At 41.6% G+C, this 27,660-nt stretch overlaps 2 protein-coding genes across 2 annotated transcripts in view; both read right to left on the minus strand.

The window, feature by feature from the left end:
- Nucleotides 1-27,579, minus strand: AZIN1 (antizyme inhibitor 1). The gene is made up of 12 exons (XM_065628977.1): nt 27,306-27,579; nt 21,449-21,586; nt 13,733-13,930; nt 11,681-11,854; nt 11,222-11,394; nt 6,590-6,724; nt 5,718-5,799; nt 4,529-4,603; nt 3,316-3,478; nt 2,665-2,783; nt 2,277-2,491; nt 1-1,653 (listed from the first exon to the last, which is right to left on the minus strand). The coding sequence occupies exons 3-12, from the start codon at nt 13,832-13,834 to the stop codon at nt 1,542-1,544; spliced, it is 1,350 nt and encodes a 449-aa protein (XP_065485049.1). The 5' UTR covers nt 13,835-13,930; nt 21,449-21,586; nt 27,306-27,579; the 3' UTR covers nt 1-1,541.
- The window catches only part of KLF10 (KLF transcription factor 10), a 194,012-nt gene that overhangs the window by 23,989 nt on the left and 142,363 nt on the right, over nt 1-27,660 (minus strand). The window lies entirely within an intron of this gene.

Below are 27,660 nucleotides of genomic sequence, written 5' to 3' on the forward strand. Positions count from 1 at the left end.
TTTTTCACTGCACACTTTATATTTTAAAGCATCTGCTGGATCTTCAAAACACAAGCCATTTCATACCTCTTTAAGCTGGCCCATAAAACTGTTCTGACAAGTTAAGTCTGAACTGAGACTTTCAAGTTAATCAAATTTTATGAAGGTAAGATTTCCTGCCAGCTGGCACTCATGTAAAATACACTTGAAACCAAAAGGTAGAGATTTTACCTCCAACTAAAGGGTTAAAAGTCTCCTTTGATTGCAGGATCCAGAACCTGACGCACTATTTCAGAACACTGCCACCCCTGTCTCTTCCTCTCCTCAACTTTCAAGTAGGGGAAGTAGTTAAAATAAGAAAGAAAAGGACCTTGAAGAAATCAAGAGGCTCCAGTAACAGCAGAGAAATCCTCTGAACAGTTACAGCTACTCCAGTTAGACAATACAGTTGGCATTTGTATTTCTAGCAGTGTGCTTTACCTTTAATTTGGGGATGTAGTCAAATGAAGTCAAGCACAAGAGAGCATTGAGGTTTCTGAAGACTTATGTAGCCCTCCTCTTAGGAGTCAGCACTATGCAGAACTAGCTGAAGTCATTAGAGTCTTCAATAAGCTCCATGAAAAAAAAAAAGCAAGCTAAAGTTTCGGTGACAACTTGCAGAGCTGGACTAACCCACAGTCTCAGGGGCACTACATGCACACTAGCTAAAAAGACACTCTCTTTTGTCTACCTCTTTATCTATTGCCGGTTTGGGGTTTGGTGTTAAGAACTGAATCTATGGTCATGCTCTTAAAGAACAACAACACACCACAAATTGCTTTTTGGCTTTCTGGGAACTTATGACTTTCACTTCATACAGGTTTATCACACTTAAATTATTTATGGTTTAATACAAAGCTGAAATAATGGGCTAGAGAAAAAGCAGCTTCTCAAAACAATCCTTTATACATCAATTTTGAAGCTACCTCTTCTGCCTAGTCTTTCCCCAAGTTAGCCTGAAAAACAGTAAAATCTACACAAAGGTTTATTGCAATCATACAAGGGATACATCAAGGGTCAAATACAACAAATACTATGATGCAATTTTACATTTATTAAACTACAGTTCAAAGCACAAATTTACACATTCTAAATACACTAAACATCTAGTGAAGTCACACTGGTCTCCCACTGACATCTGATATCTGGGCAAAAGACAGTAACTTTACAAGACTCTTCTAACAGGAATCCTTAGTATAAAAACTGTGTACTTGTATGTAAACTGTTGAAGAACCCAAGTGATGGGTTTCCATCTCCACTAAGTCATCCATTTTGTTGCATATTTAAACGCTCAGGGGTTGAATGAACTTGATTTTAAATTTGGACGCCATTATCTAACCCTCCCACCTCCCAGTGAATTGTAGCTGTAGCTTGTTTTGCCTGGTCCCCATTAGGTATTATTTTTTCAAGTTTTGAAAAGAATGAATTGAATTCAAGATTGTTCCATTTCTTCCACACTGGAATGTTGACCAGACAAACTACAGACTTGCAACTGCAGGTCTAAATGAAGCGTTAATGCCGGTTTAAGCTGCAGTGGAAAAGCGGTCTTCCGGGCTCAGCTGAATGCAAGAAGGCACAAAGAAGAAGTTCTTCATCAATGTGTCTGAAGCAGTTCCAGCATCTTGCATCTCATCCCTGAAGCAGAAGAGGATGAAACTTGTAGTAACGTGATTTCATGTACAATTTCACATCAGAAACCAGCCCTAAACACAGCATTTGAGGTCTGCTGCCCCTGGGTAGGCTGACCCCAGCCTCAGCAGAAGGGACAATCAGCTGTGCAAGCACTTGGCAGCACAGCACATCTGTGACCCTCCAGCAGCAGAAGTGCAGGGCCCCGGCTACCTCAGAGTATGGAACAGGTTACCCAAATCCCACCATCAGCACAACAGCATTACTACCCTTCCCACCTACTGCAATGGTGCAAATGTTCTACACGAGATGCAATTACTAGTGTTAGGAAAGCCCAGCAGCTGACATTGAGCAGTGAAAGGCTGTTACTCAGCAACAGCTACCACTAAACTCATTGTCCACATTAGGTATTTTTGCTTTCCTTTCTCAACTCTAAAGCAAAGTAGGCATTTTATCACAGCTCAGTTCAGTCTTAGCAAAGTCAGACAGAACAGTAAAAATTCAAACTAAAAAGGCAGAGTCTCATGCTCAGTTGCATCTCCCTGTATTTGCCACCAAATCCAAATTCTATTTGGCTGGAAGTGAAGGAAGTGAAAACAATCTCACCACTACCAAGAGATCTTTCTTACCAGTCACTGAAAGACATTGTGTAGTAAATCAGTGGCCTCTGATAGTCGTTAAAGGTAGACTGTTCACCCAAGGTACCAGAACCCATATTATCAAAGAGCAGCCAATCTCCAACGCTCAACTCAGGAAGAAGACAGTTTTCCACAATTTGATCAAGCTCATCACAGGATGGACCCCGAAGGCTGCTTGCAAACAGAGGCTCATCTTCCTTGTATTTCTATAGGGAAATGATCCAGGTAATTCAGGCTTTAGTTTATTTAATAAGAAAATCTTCAAATACACAAAAGGATAATTTTATAAACAATATATAATTATGTACATATGCAGTGTTAGATTTGTATAAAAATAAGGATAGTAAGGCTTATCTCTGAAAAATATAGAAGGACTCACCTTGTGAACCTCTGGGATAGTATTCCATTTCTCAGACAATTTACTTGCAAATGAACCATAAACACCATCATTTATGTAATACGTAAATATTGGTTCATCGTCATTCCCGGTTTGCTCCACTGGAAGTAAAGAAGAAGTTGTCTGCATACATTTTTTGCAATCTAACTTAAGCCAACTGCTTTCTCCTGACAACGGGGTTCCATATATACTGGAATGGGAGAATTACGAGCAGAATAATCTGCATGAGACCAGATTATAAATTCAGTTGTAACATTAAGTGTAAAGCTTAATAAAATTAATACTTTCAGTAATAATCACTGTTAAGGATATAAATCCAATTTCTATTTTAGCAGAGAAGCAGCTAGATCTATGACGTGTTTTTCTGTGTTCTTCTAATACACTTTCTGTAAAGCACCGAATTTGGGTTTAACCATTGAGAAGTCAAAGCTAGTAAGAAAACAAGAAGTGCCACAAAAATGTGACCAAGAAAGTGAGATACACAGATATCACCTGGTCAGAACCCAAAAGTCAGGTTACAACGCAAGTATCAGGAAGTCTAACTATATGCTGAGACAAACCAGTCCATCCTGACTGAGATTGGGCAGTGATCTGTACTGATACATAACAGGTAAAGATAAATACGCCCCTTACCTCCAGAAGGAAGAAGTTTATCACACTCAGTCTTCTTAGCAATGATGTTGACTGCTAGTGTAAATGCAGATGAAACATAGTAACATCCAGGCTCTGCAATCACATTAACACCAGATTCCTTAGGAAAGTATACATCCAGCAATGGCCTGATGACATGATTAACCTAGGAAATTGAAGTCAGAGGTAAGACTAATGAAACTCATCCCACGTGTATATCAGATACACACACACTTTCAGTCAACAACTGTCCTAATAAGCACACCAGAAGCTTGCTCTGCTCTTCTGTTCTCTGACCAGTGCCCTCACTAGAGGTCCAAAATTTACTGCTGTGTTTAATAGGTCATTCTGGTAAATACTGAAGACTGAGCACCACAAGCCCAAGCACTACACCTCCTCCCAAAGCTGTGGTACACTTAAGACTGCATAAGTAATTTCAAAGTTTAAGCGCAATAGATGATGAAAAATTACATACGAATCCAGAAGAACAAGGAAAGGGCCTTTTGGGAATCAGTTCTGAATACTGTCATATTAGAAACAGAACTGATTATCTAATAGCAATGCTCAAATCTCAAGACATATTTGAAGATCAACAAGTATTTTGGACAAGTAACAGAACAGTTAGAACTAAGAAAAGCCCTGACTGCTGTTACTTTCATTGTCCTGCATTTGACGAGTTGGTCCTTAAGACAAGATTAAGTGTAAACAAGTTATTCTGTTTCATGTGCCACTTCATACTGAAGACCTCATCTAGGTCAAATCAAAGGCTTGCCAAAGCAAAGATAAAAGCAAGACCTTTAGTCTTCAGTTCTCAAGCAAAGTACCAGAAACTTCCATAAAGTAGCAACGTGGTTTATGATCCAAAGCATGCTAAAGCAATCCTGGCCCAAACCATGCAATAGCATAACCACTTGGACAACAGGCAACTGCCAAAAAATTGAATTACTACTGTTAAGGTGGTTTAGGATGGTAATTTAATCCATGAAATGCTTCATCTGATATGAACAGAATTAAAACCAAATCATGATCACCTCCAAGAACTGATTACACTATCCATGATAAATAATATAAACCAAATTATTTGGATCTTATGAATTACAATCTAACATGGAACTTAGAATATGTTTCAGCTATCAATGTTAGTTGCAGTTTTAATGTTAAACACTTCAGCTTCCTAAATCAAACTCAGAGTTTCAACTTCCAATACATTGCATACCTCTTCCAGCTGAAGTTCTGAACCTGTGAAGCCTCCACCAATATCCAACATGTTCATCTTAAAGCCAAATTCTTCCTAAAATGCATAAGTAGAACATAAGTATATGGACAACTGTAACTGTAAAAATGTTTTTGTTACTCCTTACTGTGGTTGGTTTTAATGTACTTATACTTCTGAGCATATTTAGCAGAGTATGTCTAGTGAGGGAATAACAGCATCATAAAAGTTAGTATAGCTCTATTAAACCTAGTATAGTAATAGCATTGGAATGTCAACAGAGGTTGGTTACACAATTCTCAAGTAGGTGTCCCTCAACTCCCACCTTGTGGCACTTGGTGTATTCAGATAATATTTGCTGAATGGGGTCATACATTCTGACAAAAGGAAGTTTTAGGAATTTAGAAATATGTATAATGCAAGTCTTGTGTAGCACTTATGTGACAAGACTGCTACAACAAATTTGCACCAAGATCAGTAAGAACTTCAGCTCTGTTGCCCTCCATGTATTACCAGTCACAGCTAATGCACTGACTGCAGTAATAAGAGTAAAGAGACTTGCAGTCTCTACATAGAGTTTGAGTTTCTCATTTATAGGAAGACAGATGTTCTGAGAAGGGATTCTTGAATTTTGCAATATGAGAAGTACACATAGGACATGTAAGACTCACAAGAGTCACCTGAAGCATCCAGCAAATCCATTCCTCTTCATCCAAATTTGGATATTTCCCCTCACACTGCAATATGACCCCTTTATTTCCTATGATGCTTCATTATTAATCTCAGAGATCACATGCACCAAATCAGTGTTATATCACAATATATGCCAGCATACAAATGCTTAGTATTTTAATATAAGTTAATGTCAACTGTGTATTTGCAGGACCGAGATCTGAATTTCTAAAAGCTTCTACCAAAGGCAGGAAACTAACTTTTTAATTTGAAAATAGCATACAAGGCTACTGCCTGTCAGTGGGACAGTATTCATTAACCTTTGTCCACAACTAAGATTTTGAAGTTTGTTTTACCTCTATCACATGTCTCACAATGCAGAATTCAGTCCCTCACTAAAAGTTTCATTTCCTACATTGATATATAATATTTTGGAAATAATGTAGTTGGCTGGTTAGTATTATTAGAACAGAATGGACCCTCTACCACAGCAAGTGCATGTGTGTATATATTTACTTACAGCCATGTCAAACACACACCGAGCATCAGATATAGCATGAATGTATGTTTGCAGTTCCTTGCAAGAGCCTGAAACATGAAATCTGAAAGAAATAAAACTGCAGTTAATGCACTGAACCACACAGCTTTCAGATCAAGCAAACTGTTCAACCATCTAAAACAGCAATGGAAGCAATTCATTCCCCAAGTGGCTCAAGACAAGCTTGCATCATAATACAGTAACTGTGCAAAGAATAGCAGCAGAAAATAATTGCCTTCTATTCCATTTGATTTGTACTTGTGGCCTGTCTTGCTCTTAACAAGAATGTTATATAATATTCTCATATTTAAGAAACAGATTTACTGAACCTTTCAGTCTTCTCTATTAAAGTGGTTAAAATTTGTTCTTCAGTAGGTGCCAATGCTAACACAATACCTGTATTCAGTTTCCCCTCCCTTACCCCACTTTGTATTTTGTCTTGATATGATCAAAGAGTGACACAGGACCTAACTCTGAAAATCTAACCCCATGTTTATCTTGTTCAAAGCCTGTCCAAGCTATTCCATGCTATACCAGTACTTAATCTGTTATGCTCTTTATTGCTGGAAAGATACAAATCAAGTTACCACAGAAGTTCAAGAGAACAGCTAGAAAATAGAGTTTTCTAACTTTGCTTTTATGCTGACAGAAGGATTTCAAATTGCTTTGATGTCTCTAATAGCCACTCTGCTTGCAAGCAAAAACTCGTGATTCAAGAGTCAGTGGTGGTTTTTTGTTTGTTTTTTAACCCTGTAAAATAGTGCCAAAAGGGGGAAAAATTCTTTTGTGTTCTACCTCTTGAGTACATCCTACAAACATCTGCTCAGCCAGCAGAGAACAATAAAGTTACTCACTTCACACCAATTATTTGGACTCCCAACTCCTTAGCACATTCCATGAGGTGCCTACAGTTCTTCAGGGTGGTGCCAAACTTCATATTCACCTCCTCATCAGCAGTAATGTCTTCTGTGGCAATGTGCAGTAAGAGCCTAAGAGAAGGGGAAGATGATGGGGCAGTTGGTTTACATCATCAGCACATGTGAAGCCTGAAGACTGTCAGAAGTGTGTTGATTATGTTGTCAATACTCCAGCTCCATCGATGGATGAGTCAAGTGAACCTAATAAAAACAATCCTGTACAGAGAAAAAACTAGCAATTAGGGGCTAAAACATGGAGCCAACAAGGACAAGGGATTTTGAAATGCAGCAACTAAGACTCTTGTAGCAGCAAGAGTCTGTTGAGTGCTGTAATAAAAGAGAATGTCACCTTCGAATAAAATACACTGCCTCATAGAACCATTAAGACTGTAATATGCTTTTCCCATTTCTGTCCTCCTTCCTGATCAAGAGGAGAGCATGGAGATACTGCTTCAGTCAGTCATGTATCAGATTCAGTTAAACTCAGCATATGGAAAACTCCAGGCCGACACACTGAAAGCGCACCAGGGCCGTCCCTCCACCTCCCCTCCTGGCTGAGCCTGCGGGCTGGGGATGGCGTGGGGGTGTCAGTCCCTTCCCTGCCCCTTCTTCCAGCACACTTGTGGAGCAGGGAGGCAAGGAGCACCATCTCTTACAGTTTCACATTAAAGTGACACTCTCTAGAGGTATATCCCCAAAACTCACAAATTCAAACTGCTGTCCACTAAAAAAGTCACTGGCTTCCTCTTCCCCCCACCCCAATAATACAGATTAATTAGTCATGTGGTAAACTACACAGAAGTTGTGTCATGACATACACACAGTCTGCACAGAGTACATTACAGTCAACCAAGATGAAGAGCATCAACAAGTGGTAGAAGCTCTGCACCCAAAGTGAAATATTTAAGACGTGCAACGAGCAAAACGTACACTACAACATACATGTTGGCCTAACTCCTAAAAGGCCCTTCCAAATGTCTCATGATGTGTTTAAAATGCATTTTAAGAGGAAAAAAACCTCGCTAAGTTCTCAAACAGTTTGCCCAGCAATCCTTGTTAATTTTAATTTATACCACTTCATCTTGAGAAACTGTGACTAGCCTCTCATTTCCTGCTTCTCCACTAGCACAGACAATTCTGTTCAAGTAACCAAACAATATTTTTGAAGCATCTGGAAAAAGTACTAGATAACACAAAAAATGATCAGAAGTTAAACTCTTCAAAATGGAAAAAAAATTTCAAACCTGTAATACTACTGTTTGTAACCTCACATTAAGATTAGGCAAAACCATTTCTTATAGACATCGAAAGGTAAAATTTTACTGACAAATGGTTATGGCAGCATTATAAGTAAGGCAAGACATTTTTCTACTGCAAACCACTGGAAAACAGCAAGTCTGATTTCTAGAAATCCAGTAGGATGATTCTTGGGTTTCAACCATTTATAGCAGGGATAAAGTGTGTGTGGGTCTTTTTTTTTTTTTTTAAGGACTGATACAACCATGCCTTAGGGCACCAGGAACCTTAGCAGTTGAACTTTGCCTGGAAAAATCCAAAGGTACAAAGGTATAAAGAAATGAAGGACTAGGCACTCCTTTCTGACATTTCTTCTTTAAAAAAAAAAGGCGATCATTCAAGTTACTAAGACTTCCAAAGGCAGAAACATCAATTATAAAAAGAGACCCACCCATAACTGCATTTAGTGCAGAAAGTTAAAAGAATTTTCAGAAAATGAGACTACAGCTTTCTAAGCAGGATTTCCTCAGCCAAAGCATTATTCACTTCAACTACAAAAAGACAACCTGCCTACAACAACCACACATAGGAAGAAGCCTGTCAGCTTCACCTCTGTGCCTGGGAAGATTGTGGAACAGATCCTCCTAGAAGCTGTGCTAAGGCACACGGAGATTGGGGAGCCAGCATGGCAAGTCCTGCCTGACTAAGCTCGTAGACTTCTATGGTAGAGTGACTACATCAGTGGACAAGAGATAAGTTACAGATATTGTCTATCTGGACTTCTGTAAAGCCTTTGACACAGTCTCCCACAACATCCTTCTCTCTAAATTGGAGAGACATGGATTTGATGGGTGGACAAGAACTGGCTGCATGGTCCCACCCAGAATGTAGTGCTCAATGCCTGGATGGACACCAGTGACAAGTGGTGTCCTGCTGGGGTCTGTGTTAGGACCAGTACTATTTAATATCTTCATCCATGATGTAGACAGTGGGATCGAGTGCACCCTCAGCAAGTCTGCAGAAGACACCAAGCTGAGTGGTGCAGCTGACACACCTGAGGGATGGGATCCCACCCCGAGGGACCTGGACAAGCTTGAGAAGTGGGCCCATGTGAGCCTCATGAGGTTCAACAAGGCCAAGTGCAAGGTCCTGCACCTGGCTTGGGGCAACCCCTGGTATCAATACAGGCTGGGGGATGAAGGGATGGAGAACAGGCCTGATGAGAAGGACTTGGGGGTACTGGTGGATGAGAGACTGGATGTGAGCCAGCAATGTGCGCTTGCAGCCCAGAAGGCCAATTGTATCCTGGGCTGCATCAAAAGGAGCACGGCCAGCCTGCTGAGGGAGGTGATTCTGCCCCTCTGCTCTGCTCTGGTGAGACCCCACCTGGAGTCCTGTGTCCAGCTCTGGAGCCCTCAGTACAGGAAAGACATGGACCTGTTGGAGAGGGGCCAGAGGAGGCCACAAAAATGATCAGAGGGCTGGAACAGCTCTGCTGTGAGGACAGGCTGAGAGAGTTGGGGCTGTTCAGCCTGGAGAAGACTCCTGGGAGACCTTATTGTGGCCTTTCAGTACTTAAAAGGTGCCTATAAGAAAGATGAGGACAGACTCATTGCAGGGGGTTGGACTAGATGAGCTTTGAAGGTCACTTCCAACCCAAACTATTCTGTGGTGAGAACAAGGTTATTTGAAGGCTTTGACTTTCTGAAATTATGCCAAGGAAGATAAAGAAAACTCAGTTGCCACTTCAGCATGAGTTCTAGTGACCTGAATAAAAGAATTCTATAAAAAAAGAGTAAACAAATCTCTATTCAGGAGAGCTGGAGATGAGGTTTCTAGAAAATTTAGATGGCAAATTGCAGTTCTTCTGTAGAAATTGAGTTTCTTGTCCTTGGTAAACAGGAACTTTTTCAAATATTAGACTACGGGATCTTCCAAAAGAAGAGTTGATGTTGTTTTTCTCTAGGTCACAGTACTCCTTCATTCTGTCTGTCTGCTTTACAATTTGTTTGGCTCAAGAAAAATTTGCATCCTAACTTCTCTTGCTGTGGATGTTACCATAGACAACATCTTCTAAAAGAGGCTGTTAAGACTCAAGGAAATAAATCCATGTAAAAACTAACATCACACTAAAAGCACCAGTGATAACACTGGTAAAAACACTAACGACGTAAGAGAAAGCTTTAGTATTGCTAAGGCTTTTGAATGCATGGAGTGTGTCAAGGCCAGCATTTTACACACAATATTATTTATCATAGATAACATTCTTTGCATAGAAAGTACACTCCAGTATGCAAAGCACTGAGAGGCTTCCATGAGGATGAAATGTAATCACTAGCAACAACAATATTAACTCTCAAGGTAGTCTTGAAAAAAAAAAAAAAAGAATAACCAGGTAGGATGAGCAGTGTCTCCAGACACTGAACTTGGTAGAATCTTCCCAATTCTACAACCATGACCACAGTTTTGGGAGAAGACCTAACAGTTTAATAAGGACTGTCAGGAACCCAAGGCTTTGTAAAGGATGTCAGGAATTCAGTTTCTTAGTGTGCTCTGATGACGTTTGTGGGAAGCTGTACCTCACTCATCACTGGGAAGCACTGCAACATTCACCTGGGCTCCGACACCAAATTTCTTAAAGGCATGGCCCACTGCCTAAGTATACATATGTGAGGGACGTGACGCTTAATGAGGTGAGCACCCATCAGTCCAACAGAGACCACAGTACATTGGCAACAGTACAGTTCTTGTATTTAACAGCTCTGATCACTTGTCTACAGAAAGCATCTGCATCTGGGCCAATACTGAAGTGACTACAAATAGAACTGGAATCAAATTTCTCACTGTTTTAATAGCTGGGAACTACCTGCAGTCATTTAACTGCAGAGCATGCCCAAACCCTAGATGGGACCCAATGCACCTACTCATTTATTTGCTTGTAGTTCCAGGCCTGACTTCAGCTGAAGCTACTAATATCAAAACAAAATACCCTGAAAGAAAACACTGAAGCCACAACAGAGCAGGAGGAAGATGTACTTGCAGATGATGAGGTGACAGACTTCTGAAGTTTAGTCACTGAAAATTTTACATGAAGATTGTCCTATGAAATCAAAATGCAAAATTTCTCCCAAAACAAGGGCTGAGGAAGCTAAGACCCAGTAGGGAAAAAGTTGCAAAAAAAACTACCTTCAAAAGAGACAAAAAGAGAAAAATAGATACAAGCGAATTGTGTAAAAGAAGCCATGTATTTGCTTGCAACTCAAACAACCCAGAATACAGGCAGAATTAAAATTTCCACCACATAAAAAGCAAAACTAGAATTTTGACACTTACTTAGCATTTGGATGGTTACGTGCAATTTTCTTCAGCTCAGTATCATTGTCACAAGTCATGATGTTTATCCCAGCTTTCGCTGCATACTTTATCTGAGAAGCTTGCTTGCAAGGATTTGTATATATAATGTTTTCAGGAGAAATGCCCAGGTCTTGTACCAATGCCATTTCAGACTGAAAAACAGGAACATACCAACATTTGACACATCTAGTGCACTGTCTTGACTGAATTTTTATTACACGTGCTCTAGTACTGTACTAAAGAGTCAAATACACAAAAGAAAACTATCCACTGCTTCTAGGGTAGAAATGTGAGTTTTCAACAGCCAGTTATATAGGAGTTCACAATTTAAATTATATTATTTATAATTATGGCACTTAACACTGAAAAGCTGATTTTAAACTAGCAGACACATAGAAGAAAATAAGGCACATAGATACACAGAAAATGAAAACTTACTTTACTGGAACATGCAAATCCAACACCAAGGGTTCCCAAAATTTCAAGTACACCTGGAGTAGAATTGCATCTTACAGGATAAAATGGCTTTATTGGTGCCATCACATTCTGCCATTGTATATTCTTCTTCACAAGCTTTCCAAGATCACCAACATAAAATGCTTTTTTTCCAGTCTAAAAAAAAAGAGGAAAAATAGGAAAATAAAATGCCTGAAATTGTGGGTTTGCTGTCAAAACAACCCATGAAACAAAGTCTTAAAGAATGATGTACACTTTTTCTTCTGTTATTAACTTTTAGGTTTGACCTTCAAACAATCCTCTTGTTTTCACTTTCACCTAACAATTTGAACTAGTTTTAAAAAGTCAAAGGGAATACCTACCACTTCAGATATTATGAATGCTATTTAAAAAATATTCTGAGATTCCTGAACAAAATACACTACTTAAATTCCAAATGCGGACTTTATCTAAAAATACAGAATAGGTTACGAATCTCTCCCAACTTTTTATTTTCAGAAGTCTGCAACTTTTTGGAGGAATAAAATCCACTGGGACAAAAGCTTCCACAGTCTCAACATAGTTTAGATTTTATTCCTTGTATAATAAGCTATAAAGTACTATAATTATTTTAACATTATTTAATAACTAATTTTACTGGAAATTTGCTAGTATTTTAATTCCAGAAGTTTGAGACTGTTCTCCACATCTTGAAGCACAAAGTTCAAACAGTTTTAAGTGTGTTAAGGTTGCAGAGTCAAGTACATAATCTAAGAAAACGCACAGAGAGTTTTCTGGAAACTGTTACTGTCCCCCCGGTGCATCTGTTACCATAGTCTTTCTCAATATCAAGTCATGATGTGGATGTAGTGTATCAAAATCCAAACAGATCATTCTGTATTTGTTTATAATGTACACCTAGTAAGATTTCTGTAAATGAATTGCCTACTTTATATCAATTAAAGACCGTCACAAATATATGATCAATCTGAATTAAGACTGTACATCAAACGTTAATTCTAACACTTGACTTTCGCAGACATGAATCTACGTTGTGTCTTATTGTATACAATGTCTTTATTTCTGTTTAAAAAACACAAATAGAAATTCCATCGGGTGGAAGCATACTGACCCCCTGTACGGGTCACCAGCAGGAATGGGATCTGGAGCTTTAGATCCACGGCACAGGCCTCTACCCCTTGAGCTAAAGGAGTAAATGAAAGCAGCAGGAGGCAGCTATCCTCTGTGAGCCAGCCAGTGGTTGGAGACATGACATGTTGCCAGTAGTTTACCTATTTATTTGCTAGACAGAAAAAGAATATTAGGAATCAGGATTTGGGAATCCTACACCTGACTTCAGAAGGCCACCGGAATTAACTATTTGCTGTACTATAGTTAAGCGCTTGCACTTGAACATGAGTTCTGATAACTCAAGGGAAAAGCAAACAACTCACAGGTATGGCATATTAAGGATACAGGATTTGCTTGATGAAACTTTTTTTTTTAAAGCTCTTTCTTTCTACAAGCTTGTCTATAAAAAAAGGCTACAGCATCTTTCTGCCTCCTAAGAAGTCACTGAAGCCTTACTCAATACAACTATTATTGCATACACAGAATTATTTAGGTTTCTTTCCAGTAGACTCCTCAACCTTAATAGATTTTAGACCAGTTTATTTTCTTGAAAGAAAAAAGGCAGCACCTCACAACATGCTTGTATCCGTGTTTCCAACAGAGAGAAGGGTAATGAGAAGATGTATAACCATACAACTGTGACTGACCACAGAAATTTTCGACATGGCTTTAAACTGGCTCAGCATACACATTTGTCTAAACACTCGGGGAGGTAACAATTGTTGCCCAAATTTCCAAGATAATTCAGCCCAAGGCATAAAACCAGCAAAGAAACAGAATTAGAACAGGAAACTACTTTACATGGTGAGTTTTAACCAACTGTTCCTCTGTTGCTGTCAGCTCATCACTGGTAAATACCTTGACCTAGTTTGAAGACTTAAGAGAACTAAGTCAGAAGATTTGGAAAAAACTTATAAAACTTACATGGGTATGTTCATAAATACAGTTGTCAATAACATCTGCAAGAGTTGCTCCTTCATCCAACAGGCCAATGGAGTAATTTGCATCCTCAAGAAATCCTTTCATCTCAGCCGTATTCCACAAAGCCGACAGTCATAAACCAAGAAACACAAGGGATGGGCTTCCAAGCCTTATATCCGGGTCCTTAAATTATGCAACAAACTGTACAAAGAAACAAATCAATGAGAAAAGAGGCACAAAGCATACTATGCCACTATTTAAACATTGGAAAGAGCTTTCTACATCTGATGTACTACAAACAGTAACACACACAGTCTCTACAAAAGTTAAACATATTTTTTACTCTGTCCTCTCTCCATTTGCCAGGGATAAGTATAGTGCAATTCTGCTGACATTAGTATTCAAAAGTATGCAACTGGAAGACTGCCTGTAATACAATATTCCTGAATTTGTTAAAGAAAACTTGCAGTTTACTGATTCGATTTTAAAATTCTGATGTTATTTCAGATATTTGTGTTATCATGCTGAGGCTTTTTTTAGATGGCAATACATATCCATTGCCTTCACACATTGTATTTACTAGACATTTATTTTGTTGTTCTGCTCATAAAGTTACCACAACACTTAAAAATCTTGACTTCAGTAGAGGTTAACAGAAAGAAGTCGCTAGCTTGAAGTAGTTTTAAAAATTACAACTAATCTCAGTAAGTAGAACTGGTACTAAAAGAAAGTTCTAGCCCAGCTTTATTTGCATCTTGTTTATGGTCAAACTTTAATTGTAAGTTACATATTGTTTATAAGCAATATTTTCCAAAAGACAACTCAAATCAACAAGGTCCCAATACAGAAAACATTGTTAAACATACAGTCTTAGAATATGGATTAAATAGTCAATCTCAAGTACAAATTGGTAGACAGCAGAGAACCACCAACAGCTGATTGTATACCTTCATCCACCTTACTTGATGAGTACAACAAACTGCAGTTTACATTCCATTGGAGTCACAGCTCTTGTTTAAAAGCCATTTATTACTTACAACTTTGTAGCAACTGACCAGACTTTTATTCTTTCTTTCGACTGTCATTTTTCTGACTAACACAAGACTGATCAAAACCAGCCAGCTAACTAGATTATTTCTTTACACGAACACCCATGACTTATTAATCTCTCAAGTTACATAGTATTTATACAAAGTGATGGGTTTTTCTAAAGCCACCTGTATTTGGCCTTAAAATAACATTTTTCTAATTAAAAGCTTTGATAGAAGCCAGAAACATTACAGCTGAACATAAAAAACTGCTTCACTAAGACCTCCGAAGCTAAGAATTTTGACCTCAAATGGTCACATTTGCTCTGTCCCATGTTTCTTCTACTACATACCTATTGGCAAGGTAAGCTGGATTAACACTGTTAGTTACATGAAGAAAGTGACTTTTGCTCAAGCTAATATTAAGACAACTAAGTAGCAGTTGTTCCTGCTTGTCATTACATCCAATAACAGGGTAAAGAGCTAGAGTGTTTTGTATGCTTTCTGCATAACTCAAATATGCCACCTGTGTTTGTAAGAGAAGCATTTACTAACAGGTGAATTTAACTCAATGGCTGCAAGAAGTGTTCAGTTAAATGCAGAAGCTGAATGATAAAGTATGCTGGGTAAGAACATACTTGTCTCACACACATGAGTCATATGCTTATTTAAGGGAATCCCGAAGATCTGAAAGTCATACAAGAGCAGGATAAATCCTTACATCAATGTGATAATTAGTAAATTACAACTATAAAAACAGTGACTAGGTGGTAGGCACTATAATAACCAGGAAAAGCATCTTCAGGCAGTTACATCTCAGTTCAAGTTTGTAACTGACAGCTAAAATTCCTTACAAAACACCAAACAGAGAGTAACTTGTGAATTAAGTTCATCTTAGAATCAGTGAAACAAACATGAACACCACAGTCATGTCTAGGTAGCTACTGTCACCCTCTGAACAGGAACTTCATCAATATCCTTGATTTGCTAGCTGATTAGCACTAAGTCCTCAACACCTTCACCTCCATAAAACAGCCACTATTTTCAGGACCAGAGCACCAAAAAGGGGTTTTGTGGTGTGCGTGGAGTTTTTCTGGTGTGTTTGTTTGGTGTCCCCTCCGAAAGAAAAGCTAGCATCAGCACTTGGCTGAAAATTTGATATAGTTCTTGAGTAATCAAAAAGTGAAGATTAAAGTAAGAAAGAAAGCTAATAGCAGGGTTGAATTCTTTCAGCATCATTTCTTTATATTATGACTTAAACAGACTAATTTTAACTAAGTTTTAAAGTACTTCATGCATCCTTGGGAACTTGATGGTTGGGTAATAAACACATTAAACTTTTATTCTACAATAATAGCTCTTCTGTTGTCTTCTTGCAAGAAAAATACCCAAGGAGAGGATTAAGTAAGCAACTATGTTGAACACATGCAAGCAAAGAGCAAAGCAATTTCCATTTTCAGCAGATTATACAAGTGTAGCAGATCTATTAATCATTCAAAACCCACAATTTTTTTTAATCCTTCTGTGACACAGAAGACAAACATCCTTTATGCTTCATTCAATATAACATCTTTTAATACACAACTAATCTGTCCTATGACTTCAGAAAAAGTTCAACAAAACTCAGTGGCAACAAACATCTTGACATATGTTCCTCTTTCCCCCTCCCTGCCAGTAAATACTCTAAGAACTTGCAACAGAATGCACGTCAGAAGTGATGGGGCTGGCAGAAGCCTCATATCTGAACTTCTTTTTATTGTTTATTGAAGTTGGACAAATCCTGTGTTTCTGATCACAAGCTCACAATTCCCCAACATATTGTACACACCTGTCAAAAAGTCCGAGGTCAAAACTAAAGCATTTTAAGGATTTACTGTGTATATGTATATAAGGGTACTACTAAACTAGATTTTAAAGTTTTGGTGTTGTGGGGTTTTTTGTTGTTGGTTTTGTTTTTCTTCATACCACAAGCCACTTTGTATACTCTAAAGCATGCAGATGGTCAAGAGTTCCTTCCACTGCACAAAAGCAGCCCTCTGATCTGCCCTGCTGGGAAGTCTCAGTACACCCAGTGGAACCAGTCACAGCACTGAACAGATTTTTAGTCCCACCAGATACATACACACCCTGCAGGCTAATTGCTTGTGCTTCCTATTTCAAACGAAGCAGCTCAATCTAAAGAACAGCTAGCTTTTTTCCTTTGAGCCTTGGTGTTCATCTGAGTTACAATGAAGTAGATTTAAGCTAATTTTGTATTACTCTTAAATAAAAGGGATTTTCATAATTAATGACTGCAGTGCCTATAGCTTTCAGACAGAGGTGGTATAGAAGGATACTTTCCTCTAAAAGCTGCACTTTTACTGTTGGGGAGATCCTGTGGGGAAAGGGATAAAACTGGTTTAAGTAAAGCATGTGGGAAGAGGCCTCTTTACCACTAACCCCCCCCCAAACAACAACAAAAAGAACACTTCTATGGTGAGCTTTGATGAAGGTAATTTCGTAAAACAGAAATTCTTTCTTGTAGTCCATTCATCCAAAAGCATCTTATGGTCAAGAGGCAGGGATGAAAAGTAATGTGTGGTAGTACAGGCTTAATAAAATAGCTTGCAACAAACCATAAACAACCTAGTATAACCTCTCCCAGGCTGCTAAATGGCAACTGCCTTTTCTAAGCATGTCCATGACATCTAAGCTTTTTCATTTAGCAAAATTCATCTACTAAAAAAGCTAACATTAGTCTACCAGCTTCTCTCCTTGGAGTCACAGCCTATTCCTGTACAATTTCTCCTGCTCTGGAAGAAATTACATCTTTTCAGTCCGGTTGAGAACAAGATAGGAAGAATACAAAGAGAAAACTGAAATTCCTACCAGCACCACCACAAAACAGTGCACACTTGAGAAATGTTTCTTTAAGGCAGGATTTGGGATTGTGCTATAACCTTACCTGGTTCTGACCGGCCCCCCTCCTGAAGGGGGCAGGGGAAGAATCAATGATAAAATTAATGAAAGATCAAATAAAAACACAGATAAGGAAATCAAGAGGATGGTTTAAGACTTCTGTGTAAGATGAGTCAGAAATCATTACAGCACAGAGTTCAGTTCCTGGTGGAAGTGCTGCCTTGCTGCCAGTCATGATTCGACAGACTTAAGTGTGGTAACACCACCCATTTTACCACCTGAAATGTTAGCCTGCACAATGCTCCAGGACACATATTTTAAGGCAAACGAAAGCTGTCAAGTGGTATGAGACTTCTACATAGGTATGCAATTGCTTTCTTTGAAGTAAGGTTACATCCTCAGGCTCTTTAGAGTTTAACACTGACTTCCCAGATGAAGATAAAAGTTTACATATTTAAACACGGCAATGAATGCAGAGATCCAGAATAGAAGAAAAATAAAATGCTCTGAAAAGTGACTAACTAAACACATGCTTGTCACATGCAAGCATCTATAACACATATAATTTTCAATTTTTTTCTTCACATTGTCAGAACTACATACTGTTTGGCCTCAAAAAAACCAACCCTGAGGTTTGGTTTTTCATTAAAAACTTCCTCTGCAAGGAACAAAGCCTCTGCAAACCAAACAGGCCCCCAATAATGCCTTTCAGCTACATGTCTTATTAAGCAAAATAAATATGAGATTAACAATTATGCTGATGCAAAAAATCATAAAGAGTTAAAATACATTCATCTCACTTTTTTTTACCATAGTGGTTTTTCAGGGGTAACAGAGAAAGTAGAAGCATTTTGTCACTAATATGGGCAATTAAGTACAGAACAAGTATACTAGAAAAGCAGAAACACAAGTCCTCTGTTTTCAGTGCAGGAAATGCCTATTTGTAATGGGTATATATTTCAAAAAATGTTTCAAGATGCCTTTTCACCAATTTACATCCTTACCGTTCTGTTAGCTGAATGCAGCCACTAACCAACTGATGGAAATGCTGAATCAGGTGTCTTAATATACAATGGCAGTGGACACTGTGCACCACCCAAGCTGCCTCTCAGTACAAATCCCAAGTGTCACAGTCGAGTACCTGTACAGCTCAAGTCAGTCGCATCCTACCATTCTCTCAGAAGTATTCCACACAGTTAATAGACCAATGTAACAGGAGCATCTCTGCTGAAGTGATCAAAGTGGGTACATACTAAAAAATAATGCCCCATCTGATACCTTTTACAGGAACCGTGCTTTCAAGAACCTCCTTTTTCTTGAAGTTTGAATACATTAATTCAAAGTCAATAAGCTAGCAAAGCTTACAAAAAGTTGCACTCTTAAGTGTACGTATACTTCTGTGGTACTATGCCAGTACTTCTCCTTCATGACAGTGCAAGCAGTTACATCCCTATCCCATCCTCTGACTTGCTTAGTTGAGACTAGTGTTTGGCCTCCCCATTGACTCCAGCCCTCCTGTTCCCCAACTGTCACTCAGTCTCATTTAGACAAAGTCCAGAGAGCTTCCAAGTCCAGCCAGTCCAAATAACTACTGCTTCCACTTGACACAGACATGGCTTGTCAATAGATCAGATTTCCATCGCTAATTCCCTCTATTTCTGATCAACCAGATAGATATGGCAACAAATAGAACAGATTTTCAAAGGTGCAAGACTTCAGGCCACAGTTACCAGACTTGCTCACAAATCCAGAGCTGGAAGAGCAAGACAGAACTAAATCCCATGTTCTTCCTTGGCCAATGTAATACAAGGACAAAAGAAGGAGGGAGAGAATTATAAAAAGGAAGCAAGTTTAATGGGAATGTAAGTACACCTCCAGACAGAAGATTTTTGAGTTCCATTAAAATATAATAATTCTATTTAAAAGCTCAATAGTCCTTTTTCCCATTAAATCACTTTAGAATTTGAACAGGACTCAAACTACAAATTATCTGGTTAACTTGCATCGTAGCCAGGTTTGAGGCAACTACCTGTGCTTTGCACACCAGAACATGTACAGATTTACTGGCAAACACTTGCAGACTACTGCTACCTACATCACCACTACATTCAATACCGAACTACTTATAGTTGTGTACAGTATATTATTACTGAAAACATAAAAACCACACTGATCATCTGAACATTCAGCTACAAATACAGTAAATCCAGTGGCTTTTCCATTCTAGGACAAGCTATACCTCACACAATCTGCCACAGCACATGAATCCACCAGTTAGAGAAAGAACAATCTCAAAGCAGCTACCAGAACAGCCTTTTCCACAAATAGGAAAAACTTGAGTCAAAGCCAAGATTTCTTCAGAACAGTTTCAGAAATTAACATGCATTTATATTACCTTAAGATTTTATGCTTTGTTCAACTCCTTCTTCTTAACAACTCTCCTGCCTTCCCAATACTTTTACTACTTTGCTCCCATTGAAGTGCAAAATGTCATGCGAGAGTTCCACCCCCATACAAGAGCCGAAACTCAAACTGAACAAGAAAAAATTCTCAGATCTTTTGCTTATAAAAATCATGTGACAACTACAAAATAACAGTGATATTCAGAAAATTTTCAGTGTTAACTGTATTCACTTGAAGAGAGCAGTCATCTGCATAGAACCAGATATATGTAGCTGATTCAGTATGTTTCAAACAAAACCAAAATAACAGCCTCTGGAGATAAAAGCCAGAATTCATGGTAAACCACACTCATCCTGCACTCCCCTTACTGCAGTATTTTCAAATCTACATTAAGTACCTCATTAGGAGACATACTAACAAAACTGGCACCTGGAATCTGTGGTCTTTAAAAAGCACCTGGCTCAGTTAGATGCAATTACCCATTCTCATTCTCAAGTTTTACATTAAAAAGCAGTAGATAATTTATAGGTCCTAAGCCAACCAAAAGTGCCTTCAGTCAGACAGGAAAAAAGTAATGCTGTACAAAATGAGCTTAACTCAGATATTACAAATGCATTTAAGCCTATTGTTAAAACCACATAAAGCTATTGCTTTATGTTAGTGGAACAGGATAACCACAGACATTCCAGAGTTTTCTGTGCACCTCAAGATCAGCTATGTGCATTCATTTGTTTTCAGTTATCGTGGGTTTTGTTTTTCTTTAATAACTATTTGCCTCTTAAAAATGTAAAAGCATTTATAATTCGTATGCTATTTCCATCCAACACAGAATTCCATATTCTACTGTAGCTCAACTACAACTATTTGTGGAAGTGGATAGTAATTAGCAAATAATGGAGACAGGCATTTGGGAAGGCACACCCTTCACAATCAGCATTAGTTACTGTTTACAACAGCAAATTTTAACTATTTCAGTATAAAATACCCTAAGAAATCACACAGTACTCAACAAATCATGATTTGATGTTAACAGTTGTGCAGCACCAATTCATGACTTCAGAATTACCACCGAGAGACTGAGGTTATTACATTTTTAGGATTTCTTCAGCCAACAGCCCTAATCCACAAAAGTAAGTCTATTTACAAAGTTTACTCACACAAGTCTCTCAAATTCATCAGATAACTGTTGAGGAAAGTATTAGGTGAATAAAAATTATAGTCCTCCCTTGAATGAAAGCCCCATATAATATGCACACCACTATCTTCAAATATTGGTCATCTATAACAAGACAGTTATCTTGTTCATCAAAAAAACAATACATGCTGTTTATATTTTTGGAAGTGCTTATTCTCCTGCATACAGATGAAGAGAGAAAGAAAAGAGACTTACATGGACAAGTTAGGAGATGGAACCCTACTATCATCAGCTAGGTTCCCAAGGTGGCTCAGCGTTGAAGTCGAACTGTTCTCTATAAAGCACTTCTCCTAAGCCCTCTGGATAGTTGTAAACTTGATCAGAGATTTTGCCCTGTGGGAGAAAATACATACAAAAATAAATTTCATAGCCAGAACAAAAGTTTTATCTTAACACACTAACAAATGCATTCTCAGCAGTGCTTTTAAGGAGGCTTGCAACACCCTGGCACGAAAGCTTATAATCACATAAAATGCCCAGTTTTCAGGAGCGAATGTAAGCTCTGAGCCTGATCAAGTCAGCTGTATGAAGAACTGCTAAAACACATGAATTAGGCACATGAAACTGCTTGTTTGTACTTATCTTTCACAGTCTGAACTGTAAGATTTTCAAAACTAAAGGCAAAGAGCTCTGCATGATACTGCTTTAGGGTAGTACACCTTAATACTGGTCTACTCTTCCAGAAGTGTTTTTAACCCTTGTAACCACTGTGATTCTTCCCCTCTCCACCTCCTTTCTATTTTAGAATTCCCTTGCCATGTTCTTTCTTCCTCTGCTGTGAATGAACATGGCATATGGGTGAGAAAGCTATGTGGGTGAAAAATAGTGCTTTATATAGCGAAACAGAACACCGTACAGACAAATCCAGAGATGACCAAGACAGTAAAAAGAAAGTTATGCTTGCCTTCAGGAATGAGGAAACATCTCAGCTGGCCCTTAAAGGGTATTACACACACCACCAAAGCAGCATGTTAAAGTACAAGGCTAGCTTACTCAAATTAAGGTAAAGCAACCACACAAAACAGTACAATGAACATAAAAAGCAGTCAAGGAAACATTAACCAGCCCTGCTGAGAAGTTGTTCCTTCTGAAAGGAACTGTTATTTTCATTGAACTAAATACGGTACAGAACTGGTCATGTGTAAACCCAATATACAACAAAGTTTCTACAAATTCACTGTCGTCTACGGCATGAAACATGGAAGGTACCAACCTACTGTAAAAATAATTCTTTGCTGCTCTCATTATTTAAATGACACTACAAGTGCTGACTACAGAAACCTGGCTTCTGGGAATCACCTAAGCCAGATGATCATCTTTTTGACCGCAGTTAAGCAAATCACTGAAGTGTATTTTTCCACTTATTCTTGCTACTAGAAAACTAAACTAGTTTATAAAGTACTGAATTACAAAGAGTGAATGCAACTTAAAGGCAACTGTTTCACAGCAACCCTACAGAGCAACCTCTCCAGCTTTATCATATAAATTAGCATTCAGTAGCCTGCAATATTAAAAATAAACCTCAGTGCTTCAAAAATAATTAAGATATTAGGAATTTTGCCAGCTAGAATTAATCTATACACAGTATATTTAACTTTACCCCTTTCTTCAACTAGAGCAAGAAGTCAGTAACATTTAGTTCTCAGAGTACATGCACAAAGCTGGCAACACTTTCCTTTTGTAAAATTAACTAGTAGCTCCACTATTTTCTAGTGCTGTTCTGATTACACTCAAGAACTCATACAAATTTTCCAATTATTACAAGTTTACCTTTCCAGCAAAACAAGTAATTAAAAGCATGTGCATCTAGAGAGAGTGCATGACCTTGAGCACAGAATTTTAAAAAGCCGTGTTTCAGACATATCACCTGCAATACTATTCCAATAAATATTCTCATATGTCCCAAGAAGGAAGTGTGCGATGAAAGCTCCCATGGAGCTGGAATGAAAACTGATCATTTTCTGTACAAATAGTCAACTCTGAGCTGCGCCGAGTTCTAATTGTCCTTCAGAATTTCTTCTACATGAGAATTATTGGAAGGATCCACACAGATGTAGGGAAAATAGACTCACTGTCCTCTTTCATGCAGGTTTGCCGATATTAAATATTCAGAGAGGAAAACGGTACAATTTAAATCTTTCAAATCACAGTAATTTTACTCTGCTTTAACCAGCATAAAGAGTTAGTTTGCTGCACTGTGGCATAGCAGCACTACCATTTTAGGCAGCACAAGTGTATTAGATGTCCGTAACCCATATGGACAAACCCAGTTTTATTTTTAAAAAAAAAAAAATCACACATGTAATCAGCCACAATGAAGCATTCATCGTTTGAGGGTCTTAAAGTAGGTACAAAAGCATTCTGTGCTAAACAGCAAGCTTTGAGTTGCAGGAATAACCACCAAGGCAGCTTTGCCTTTTAATACTGAATTGACACCTCTATGCATGTATTTATGTATCATCTGTTACTATACTCTACTAGCAGGTGCCTCAAGTTTGCCTGTAGCTCGCCCAGCAATGCTGCACTTCATACTTGAATAGTAACACTCATCTGAGGAACAAAATAAGCCCCCGGTCATCCACAGCACATAGTTTTTTGCTAGGACAACTGCATCCCCGCAGCAAGCCCCACGCACGTCAGCAGGCCAGCTGGGGACAGACTGTTTCCAGCTCACCAACCCTCTCAGCTCTCCACATCTGATGCGGACATGCCTACAAAACCAGGCACTGATTCATTTTCTTTGAAAAAAAATGATTCACTGCATCTCCCTGTTTCTGAGAAGAGACCCTTTAGTGACCTGAGCTAAAATATCCATGAACTAAGCTCTAAAAACCCAGCAATATGATGACCTCGCATATTTACACCAACTGACAGACTTGGAGGCACCAAAGTTACTCTGGTCCACAAAAAAATGCAGCTATTCTTCTGTTACAATAGGCCTTTTCCAGATCAGGGCCAAGCCGTTGTGGCGAGACGGTCCTCAGGGGATAGCAGGTCCCTGAGGAATTTTCCTGTCATCTGCACTCTTGCTCCTGCACTACATCAACACCATTTTTGAGCTGAAATTTGCCACTATACTCAAATTAGTCAATTACACAATTAAGCCTCCCTTTCAGGAAGGGAAGGTCTGAATTCCCTTCCAGAGGACTCTGTCCTTTAATTGGAGAGATAGAATCATTTCCAGGCCATGCAGCCCAGCATTGCTGCAAGCACACACCTGCACCAGCCTCCCAGCATAGCGAGCAGCAGAGGCACAGGCTGCAGTACAGTATGGTACACCTGCTTCTTGCCTCCAGTAAAACCATTCCCACAGGAGAAACATTCCCATTGCTGTTCACCACTGAGCACACCACTGCCCCCCACCCCGTCTTATAAAGACCCCTCTCTTTCTGGGGTTAAACAACCTTCCCCAGAGCTCAAGGCCTGACGGGGAGGCAGCAGGCTGGCTGGGGGGGGTTCAGCCTACAGCAGGCAGAGCAGGTGGGGAAGGGAGCTCCCCACAGCCCAAAGCACATGGGGAGGGGGCTGCCATGTCACCAGCACGAGCCACAGCGGCAGCAGCATTGTTCACACAGTGACAGGAAGGAAAGAACTAGACTGGACCAGTCCAGACTGGAACAAACCCCTCCTACTATCACCATTATTCACAACCCCCACCTCCCCCCCACCACTGCTGCCTCCCGCATTTATCCGGGGAAGAATAGCAGACAAGTGCAGTACCCTCTGAGCCAAAAATCCAGCAGCCAAGGCAGAGACAACGGGGCAACACTCCCCTCTCCCCCCACCACACAGCAGACCCACCCATGCATCTGGCTGGGAGGGCAGGCCAGTCTAACTTGCTTTATTGGACACCACACAGTGTTTTCGTTCAAGACAGCTACATTCGACTGGGACTACACAATCAAATCCTGCTCAGTCACCAGAGACTGCTGCAGAGGTCTGAAACGCAGTGCTTTTCCTGCCTACTGGCACATGTTAGCTGTGCAGGATTTTGGACTGCAGGAGATGCACTTCAGAAAGGCTCTAAAGAAGATTTAAGCTCACTTCCCTTTCACCACAACCGGGGTTGCACCAGCACAGACACACATCTTCTTGGGCTCTGAACAAGCCCAGACTGATGCTTGGAAGAGACCTGCAGTGCTGTCTAGTACCAAGCACAACGGCATCATCCTCAGCCACACTGGCTGACCCACACTCCTGCATTTGCACCATCTCCCTTACGCATGAAACCCCCGCTCCCATACTGTACTTCCAGCTCCCCTACAATGAGTAATGGGCACCTCTGCTGACCTCTCACCACTACAACCAGCCATGGGCACCTGGGCTGACCTCTCACCAAACAGGGAACAGCACCGCAACACACACACACTCAGAATACCCCAATATCCAGGTGCATGCACTTTACACACACAGCCAGCAGCTGAGCTGTGACTGGAACCTCTTCTCTGTACTTCCCAAAAGCCACCAGTACAGCAGTGGCCAACTGGACCGCAAGTACAAGGAGGTTGAGGCTCAACCAAGAGACTTCTCAAATGACTGGCAGCACCAGACCTGCTAGTGCTACATTAACATGCTGCCCAAGGGGAGGGAGAAAATGTGCATTCTCAAGACGACCAATAAACACCCCTGGCAAAGGGAGGAAACTACTAACAGGGGGGAAGGGCTCCACTCTCTGTAACCTGGAGGACCCCCCAGCCCCACTGCACGAAGGCAATTTGCTCTATCATCCCAGGACTCGTACCAGAAAGTGTCACTTGTGCAATGCCCTTACCACTTGCGCAGCGCCCTGACAGCTCAGCGCTGCCCTGCTCTGCGGTGTGCCTCCCATCCGCCATGCCGAGGGGGACGGGGTGAGGCCCTGTGAGGTGCCCACAGGCACAACTCGGGTGAGGAAGACGAGGAGCATGTCAGTGTGAGCCTGGATGGACAGTCACGGTTACAGACACACAACATGGCCTCTGAGAAGCAGGAGAGCACACACGCCGCAGCCACGCCACCAGCACTTCTCCTGCCTCTCTGCCCACCACCAGCCAGGCTGGCCTCGAAGCCTGTCACACAGCGGCTTCCCCCGGGCCTGAGGGGGCTTCCAGCGTGCGGCTGCACCCCGGGGAAGGGATCCGCCGGGAGTCAGCGCTGCCGAGCCCGGGCAGCTGCCACACGGGGAGGGGACGGCACGCCGGGGCCCGGGGAGCCCCTCGCCCTGCGGGGTCTAGGCGAGGACACCCCTCGCCCCCTCCGCAGGAAGAGACACGCTGCGAGAGGCGGCACCGCCCGGCGGGAACGGGTCTCCCGCCGCGGGGCACTGCCCCGGCTGCTGAGGGGAAAGACAGCACACAGCCCCCCTCCGCAGGAATCCGCCATGTTAGGGCGGCCGCCGAGCCCCCGCTCTCCGCGGAGCCGGCGGCCCCACCGCCCTCCTGCGCCCTGCGGGGCTGGGGAGAACCGGGAACGGCGGCGCCGGCGCGGCCCTCGCCTCGGTCCCCGGCCTCCCCCTCCCGCTTCGCCGCCGCTCACACGCAGGGCTGTCCGCCATGTTAGCGCGGCGGCCGCTGACCCCTCCGCCCGCCGCGCTCCGGGGCGCGGGGGCCCCGGCTCCCAGTCGCCCGTTCCCCGGGCCCGCATTGCCCGGCACCTCGATGCGCGCCGGGACGACGGGAGCGTCGGCTCTGACTCATCCCGCCCGCCCTCCATCTGCCGCCGCCGGTGGCAGCCGGTCTCTCCCCACGCCACCGTACGACCGGAGAAAAGGCAGCGGGAAGAAGCGGCCTCACACCCCTCCCCGCCCGGCACGGCCACGGCGGCTGTGCCCGCCGGGAGCCCCTCCGCCCTTCCTTCCCGGGTGCCGCGGCCACCGCCGCCTCTTCCTCTCCTTGCACCGAGGGGAACAAGGGCCTGCCCCTCCTGGAGGCCCGTGGGGGGAGATCCCCTTCCGCCCCCCCCACCGCCGGTGTCCAGGGACGCCCCGGCCCGCTCCGGGACTCAGGGCGGGCGCCACCGCCCCCCTCCCGCCCGCCGCTTCCCCCGCGGCGGGAGCCCCGGTGCCGGTACTCACGTGAGATAACGGCCCGAAAGATTTGGTAAATCGTCTTCTCTTTTTAGGCGGAATTTTTAAAGAGGGATGTGGGAACCTACAGCAGAAATACAGGCGGCGACAGCGGCGCCTTCCAGGGCCATAGGCTGCGGAGGCGACCGGGGGGGAAAGCGCAGCTCAGCGCTGGGACGAGAGGGCACAGGCAGAGAGAGACAGAACCGGAGCGGGCCGGGGACGCGGGGCTGCGGCAGCTGGGTGTGGAGGAGGGAGCGCGGCCACCGGGCGGCGAAGCGGGCGGCGAGACGAGGAGAGGCCGCTGCGGGCAGCGCGGCTCTTATAGGGCGGGCGGGCGGGGCGGGGCCCGGCGCACGCGTCA

Source organism: Caloenas nicobarica, chromosome 2, assembly GCF_036013445.1.
Source record: "Caloenas nicobarica isolate bCalNic1 chromosome 2, bCalNic1.hap1, whole genome shotgun sequence".
NCBI classification, from domain to species: Eukaryota; Metazoa; Chordata; class Aves; order Columbiformes; family Columbidae; genus Caloenas; species Caloenas nicobarica.